The following is a 7,247-nucleotide window of genomic DNA, read 5'->3' on the forward strand; positions in this document are numbered from 1 at the left end:
TCCCCTCTGACTTGCACTCAACTTTGCACCCCGGGCCGTATAGGTGGAAGCGCCTGGTGCCCCGCGGCAAGGTAGGACACCCCCCCCCCCCCTTCCCGAAAGGCACAGAGCTGGGCACGGCTCCACCGGCCCGGCCTCGGGCCTCTCCGAGCCCCCCCGGTCTCTCACTCGCCCCTCCGAGGGCGTCTGCACAGCACTCACCAAGCAGCCTTGCAGGGGTTTCCTGGCTTTTTTATTTATTTATTATTATTGAAGTTGTGGCATTATTTGCAATGGCAGTGGTACAGACCGGCTCAGGAACCATTGAAACAGATTTGTCTTCAAGTAAAGTCTAAAAAATATTTTGATTCATAGCTACACCTTGTGAATGCAAAAAAAAAAAAGTTCCCACTATAAAAATAAATTTACATTTTGTAAATAACAAAAGCAAATATAGTGCCCTTTGGCTTAACCAAAAGAAAAAAAAAAGACTATTGGATGTCAAAGTTATCCACATTTCTGACATAAATAGAAAATATAAGTTAGTATAACTCTTAAAAAAAGTTTTGTACAAATATACACTTGCTTTTTTCCTTTTTTCCTTTCTTATTTTGCACTGAGAGCTCAGCAGAGATTAAACATTTCATATAAATGACTTTTAAAGCTTTACACTTCTGGCCAGTGTACTCACATTAGGCATAATACATTTCTATACAAAACGTAATACATTGCACAGTTGTACGTTAACACTGCTCCGTGCGCGGCCGCGGCCGGCGGGCAGGCGCTCCGGCTCCGGCTCCGGCTCCGGCTCCCGGTCCCGGTCCCGGTCCCGGTCCGGGCGGGCGCGGGGGGGTCCCGGCTCGCCGCGCCTCCCGTCCCGGCCCCCCGCGCCTCCGGGGCGCCGCGCCTCCGGGGGCGGCGCGCCTCTCCCGTGGGTGCCGTAGTGCAAAAGTCTGGGGAGGAACAGAAACGAGGAGAAAAACAAAAAAATAATTATCGGGGGGAAAAAAAAAAAAAAAAAAGGTTGCAGAAGGGGTGAAAAAGGGGGGGGGGCGCAGAAAACGCCCGGCCACCCCCGCCCGCCCCCGGGGCGCGCCTCACCTGGCTCACCGGAGCCGCTTGCGGGGGGTCTGCTCAGCCGGCACGGCGGCGGGGGGCGGCGGGCAGCTGGCGGGGCGCTCCGCCGCCGCCTTGGGCTCCGCCGGCCGTTTCCTCCTCGCGAAGAAATCTGGACGGGGAACGGGGCGGGGGGAGGGAGGGAGGGAGGGTCGGGTCGGTCCGTCAGCCGCGGCGGCGGGACGCACACCGCCCCCCCCGTGGTCCCCCCCGTGGTCCCCCCCCACGCACCTGTGATGCGGACCGTCGGGCCCCTCCGGCGGAGCCGCGTGGCGCGGCGGCGGGGCGCGGCGCGGTTCTCCCGGCTCAGGCGCCCCCCGGGCCCCTTGGCGGCGGCGGCGGCGGGGGGCGGCGGCGGGGAGGGGGGCGCCCGGCGGAGGGGGACGCGGTGCCGCCCCACCTGCAGCGTCTCCCGGTAGAAAGCGGGTACGGTGCCGCCCTCCACCTCCTCCCAGCGCAGGCGGCCGGGCCCCGGCAGCGGCGTGTCGGTGTGGAAGTTGTAGTCCCAGCGGCGCTGGTCGTCCTCCCCCATCTCCCGCAGGCGGCTCCGCAGCTCCCGGCCCAGCTCCTCGTGGTCCACCGGCCCGAAGAGGCTCCTGCAGACGGGGCTGCGGCCGGGCCCGCCCGGGGCTCGCCGGGCGGACAGGCGCTCCAGGGCGGCGGCGGCGGCGCCGGAGAGGCGCACGGTGGACATCGCCGCCGGGGAGGACGCGGGGTGGCTGGGTGGGCTGCGGTGGGCCAGGAAGGGGTGGGTGCCCCCCCCCCCCGCCCGCCGCCGCTCCTCGCCTCGCGTCCCCTCCGCGCTCCGGCCGGCCCTGCCTCCCGCCTCTGAGCCCCTACCCCCGGCCGCCCGGCTTTTAAACCCCGCTCCCCGCGAGGGCGAGCAAAACAACCATTAGCATAATAGTATTTCCCCGCCGTCGGCCCGCCGCGATTGGCGGGGACCCCCCCGCCGCCCCCCCGGCCCCCGGCGGCAGCCCTCCTGCCCGCGCCCTCCATTGGCTGCGGCGGGCGGCAGCGGCCCGGCCCGGCCCCGCCGAGGACCGGGAAGGAGGGGGCCGGCCCCGGAGGGGGGGGGGGGGGCGGCCCCGGCGCTGGCCCGGCCCCGGGGGGCGGCCGCGGCGCTCCCCGCCCGCCGCCGGCCCAGCTCCCTTTGTCTGCCGGCGTCCGCGGCTCCGCCGCCGCTTCCTCCCCGGCGGCTTTCGGGCTTGGGGTTGTTCCCCCCCCCCCGTGCTGCCTTTTCAGCGCGTAGGGCCGTGCGTGTGTGTGTGTGTGTTTTATTAATTTTATTAATTTTTATTGTTATTTTTGCCGAGGAGCGTCGCCGGGAGGTTTTTCAGCATCCGCGGGGCGCGGGGGATTTGGGGCGGGGGAGGTGATGCCCGTGGAGGAAAACGGGCTCGTTTCTGGCGCGGGGTTTTTTATTACGCTGCCGCGAAACAAAGCGAGATGCTTGCAGATTTCTAAACAAGCTGAAGGCTATTTTTAAAAATAGGGCTTCTCAGCTGCATGGAAGTAATAAGTTGCAGCCTTACTGAATAGAAATACATGAAAACCACAGCATTTTCCTCTCCTAACTTTAAAACCCACATAATACGTGTTTGTTCACTGCAGATGAACTAATCTCGCTATTGTGTTGCCAGGGATCAGCTGGCTTGTGCTTTACATTTTCTGCAGGTCACTGCAATCATTGCCTTTTGTTGTTTTGGGATGGAGGAGTATGAAAGGAAAGGGAGGGGGAGCATAATTGACACGGTGCTAAAATTGGGCCCAGAACATCATCGTAATCTTCATGTGCACCTCGGAGGCTTGTTACCACAGCGAGCTTTTCGTCTGCAAGCAACAAGGGAAAAGACGGACCTTTATCACTCTTTGCCCATTTGGGGACACGCTGGCTCTCCCTGTACCTACGGCTCTTGCCTTTGGGAAACTGGAACCCTTCAGCAAAGACAACTTGGATGATTTTATTCCCCTAGAGGGAATAAAATTAATTTTAATCCCCAGGGTGGTGCTGCCTGTGCAGACACTGCCCAGGTGCCGGTTTACTGCAGGGCTGGAGAGGTCGCAGCTTTAGGCCCCTTAGGGCAATGGTGACCCCAGGCGGGTGTCAGCACCCGTTGAAAGCCCTTCTTTTCCCCCAGCCGAGCCAAAATATGTCATCTTCCTCCATGCTGTTCCCACAGTCAGCCCATGTCCGTGACAGAGCAGCCCTCCAGCACCGCTGAGGGCACTCGCTCCCACCCTTGCCATGCTGGTTAGGAGCCTGGGGCAGCCGGGACAGCTCCTGCGGGCTCCCAGGTACTGCACCTTCAACGCTGCTCCCAAAGATGGACCACGAGAGGAGAGACCAGCAGTGCCCGGGGTTTTGGACCCATGGACCCGGGGCTGGCCGCGGCGGGCGCAGAGGGGCAGAGGGGAGGTTGCAGCCTGGCTCACTTCATGGGAAGGGTGTTTCCATGCTCAGGCTGATGAGCAATGAGATGCCGCGGCAGGTTTGATCTCCCGAAATCATTTTCTGACATCTGTGGGGGCAGGTGGGCTGCTCAGTGGGAAGGGTCGGTAGCTTTGCGGTCGAGAGAAGAAGATGCAGCGAACGTCTCCAGGGTGCAGAGCCCCGCTTGCTTCCTGGGCAGGCACAGAGTCATGCCTGGCAAAAGACTTTGCCAACCGATGGTACACAGACCACTCTCATTTCACAAATAGTGGTAGCACAGGTATTTTAGGACATGTAAAGGCATTTTTTTAAAGATACCTGTTTACATGTGGTGTTCTCAACAGATATCCTTGGTTTCCCATGTGAGCTGGACCACAACCTACCCATGTGGCGATTTTAGTAAATGTTACCACACCGTCTGTTCCTTCCCAAAATGGCCCTTGAGGGTGGCCATGTGGAGGTCTCCTGGCCCAAAGGATATCACTCAAGGAGCAGGTCACGAGCAGGCTCTCCTGGTTCCTCGTCACGAAAAACACATCGTCTTAAAAAGCAGTAGGTGAGCATCAGTTAGCAAGGGTTCGGCCAGGGAGAGAAGGGCTGGGTCCCGAGTCAGGCTGGGATGGTTGGGGAACATGTTGAACATGGCACAGTGTTCAGCTGGGACTTCTCCCAGCAGCCATCAGACACACCTCTCGGGAAGTAGGATGGGGTGGTTTTAGAAATAAATGTGCTATGCGGAGAAAATGCCTCGAGTTCCCCAAGAAACCTGCTGAAAAAGTGCCCTCTATTCAAGACGCGAGCCAAATGGCAATGGCCGGTTCCCCGCAGACAGGGGCTCTTTGTGAGGAGTCCTCGCGAACCTGCTGCCGTCCTCCCCCAGCGCCGGAGAGGCCAGCGGCCGCCTTTCCTGTTTTCTGCCTCCTCGGTTTTATACATTCCTGCGACGCAAGCCGAGCGAGCAAACTTCCCTGCTATTTGCAAGATGTGGGCGTGCCCTCTGCAAAATCCACATCGTGGTCCTTCCAAACGGTTTTCAGAGGTTAGCCAATATTTACGCAGTGCTGGAGGGATGCTAGGAACTACGGTTTGAACGGCAAAGTATTTTCAGGGGTTGCCTCGTGTTTGAGGCCGCTTCACTTTCCAGCTCACCTGGGAGGTAAAGCAGCTCGAGTTTGAGGTTACCGGCTCATTTTTTTAGTTCGTCTTCCTCACTGTCAATGCTCCCCATCTCTTTGACTTTTTTTTTTTTTTTTTTTGTCCCATTATACACTTACGTTTTAAGCTGGTGGTGATAGTCCAGGGGACCTTCTGCTCACAGTCACCAGTTCTAGCAGTGTCTGTGCTTCTCTTCTGTGTGGAGATAGAGAGCATCCAGCCCATTTGAGAAGGAAATACTGTCTGCGTGGAGATATGTTTTTCATTTAGTGAATCCATGAACTCTAAGGCCAGCGGGGTATGTTATGATCCTCTAAACCAGCAGTTTGCCTAACATGAGCCACAAAATCTTACCCAAGAGCTCCCACCACCAAGCCCATTAGCTTCTTTAGAAATTCCTGCTCCAGAACACTGAGCAGAGTAATTACCGCTATGGTTAGAACAATGCCCCATAAGAATGAAACATTTTTGCTCAAAATATCCAAGTCATATCTGCTTATGTCAGAAAAAAACAATGACTTTAACTAGTGTCTGTTCCTGCTGGCTGCTCTGCTTCAAAAGGGTGAGGGGAGGGAAAGCAAACTCCTTTATGGCTTGTGCATCATTGCAAAGGGATTGCGCTTGCAGGAGGTTTATTGCATTTGACTATTCCTGTTTGGAAAGAGTCCAGGTTGACTGTCAGAGCCAGGGCTGAGTCTGATGGCTTGGCAGATAGGGGAAGAGAGGTCCTTGCACTGTAAGCTGAGCAAGGAGTAACTGAGGAAATTTGACAAGAAGTTAGGAAGGTAACAAAAGAGCGACCCTCGGTGCTGTCATTCTGATGGGGCTGGCTGTTGCAGAGCTCCAGGTTAACTTCTTCAGAAGAGAGGGCCCGGTGAGACGGTGTGTGGAGGCAGACGGGTCCCCATGACACGGTGCCACGGAGGAGCACTCCTCCGTCTGCTGCAGCATCGTGGGGGGAACGTCTCCTGCAGGAATTGTCCTCAGCGTGCTGCCAGATGAGAAAACCCATTGTTGGGCCCCTGGGCTTGAAGGCTTGAAGGTTTGTGCTTTGCTCCCTTCTCATTTCCTTCAATACACCATTACCGTATAGGCTCAACAATGTTTAACTCGGGATTCTTCAAATGCTGTGCGATCCACATGCGATTGCTTCGCTTCAGAACATGTTATATTCCTTAATTGCTTTAGCAGAGACAAAGACCAATAAACATGGGTACTTTATCTCCCATGCACTTCTCTTTTACTATGCAGGTGATCACAAGCAATTTGCAGTTTTGCATTTATACCAGTGGCAATTTTGCTTGGTACTTTGGAATCCTGCTTAAATAAACCGATTGCAATTAAAGTTCAAGTTAGCGCAGACTGCCCAAAATTCCCATCGAGGCTTTTTCACCAGCAAAGTGACACTTCGAATTATTCAAGCTGGTGTATCTTCAGAATTCTCCATTTCTTGACATGGTCATAAAAAGGCAAATTTATTAGATTTCATAGCTAGGCAAAACCACACTAGTGCAGGGGCTAAAATGGGAAAAGATGATCTGAACAGAACCCTGAAAAAAATTCTGGTAGTTTTAATTCAATTTGGATTGCTTTTTGTTGCGTTCCCCAAAGTAGGCAAAAGCTAACATCTCAGAAAACTGCTTTATTTCATTTAATTTCCTTTAATTTTTTTTATTGTTCTTTCTGGCCGTGGTTGTTAAAAGAAGAGCTAGCCTTGCTGTCCAGCTGCTGCGCATCATTAGGGTAGCACAAAGGTAGCGGTGAATTTAGCCTAATCTATTGATGGACCTGCCAGTGCACCAGGGGCCATCTCATTCTCTCTTCACACTCCTCTTTTGCTCTTTCCATCATGTTCTTTTCCTAGATGAAGTCCACTCGCCATCTGGCCCTTCATGACTGATTGGAAGCCTGACTCGTTTGTGGGATGCTCTCTGTGAACCGCAGCGTGGAGAGCCTTACTGACACCATGCTCTTAACTCGGAAAGCAGGCTGGGAATGGCAGGTACCAAACAGCATTTTGAGCTCGCAGTACTCTTGGCTCTTTTTTGCAGACTGTCTGTGTAGTCATATTTGAGTGGCAGTTAAATATTCAATTTATTTATACGCCTTGCTTTTCTGTTGGTATCATTTCTGTTAAAGTCATGCTCTATCCTCACAGGTACTGTTTGTTGCCACTCTTTGTATTAAACAAGAGGTTTGCATTTTGCTTGTTTTGACATTCCCCTCGTCTTTTGTCTCAATCCGTGGTAATACTATTCTTGGAGTAGCTTCTCACAGGTTATTTTTACTTTGGCGGGGGGGGGGGGGTGTAAGGGGGCCATTACACAGGTTTTATTTTTGATTTCACATTTCTTAAGTAAACTTTTTTTAATGCTGATAGTTTGGCACGAGTCCTGAAGCAGATCGTTCACGGCCTGGGCTGTTGCAGGGGGAAGGTGCCTGCTCCAAAACCAAGCCCAAGAGCAGCGGTAAGTGCACCGGGAGTATCTTCCGATGGATCCCTGCGCAACCCTAGAGGAAACAAAATCTGAGAGAATGGGAAAAAAAAAAAACCCCAAACGCT

General features: G+C 54.6%; 1 protein-coding gene across 1 annotated transcript; it reads right to left on the reverse strand.

The window, feature by feature from the left end:
* Positions 1-210: 210 nt before the first annotated feature.
* Positions 211-1,982, reverse strand: CDKN1C (cyclin dependent kinase inhibitor 1C). Its single transcript, XM_069803659.1, has 3 exons — positions 1,327-1,982; positions 1,081-1,207; positions 211-932 (listed from the first exon to the last, which is right to left on the reverse strand). Exons 1-2 carry the CDS (start codon positions 1,787-1,789, stop codon positions 1,086-1,088), a joined length of 585 nt encoding a protein of 194 aa, XP_069659760.1. The 5' UTR covers positions 1,790-1,982; the 3' UTR covers positions 211-932; positions 1,081-1,085.
* Between the last annotated feature and the right edge of the window lie 5,265 nt (positions 1,983-7,247).

The sequence above is a fragment of the Haliaeetus albicilla genome, chromosome 16 (assembly GCF_947461875.1).
Source record: "Haliaeetus albicilla chromosome 16, bHalAlb1.1, whole genome shotgun sequence".
NCBI lineage: Eukaryota > Metazoa > Chordata > Aves > Accipitriformes > Accipitridae > Haliaeetus > Haliaeetus albicilla.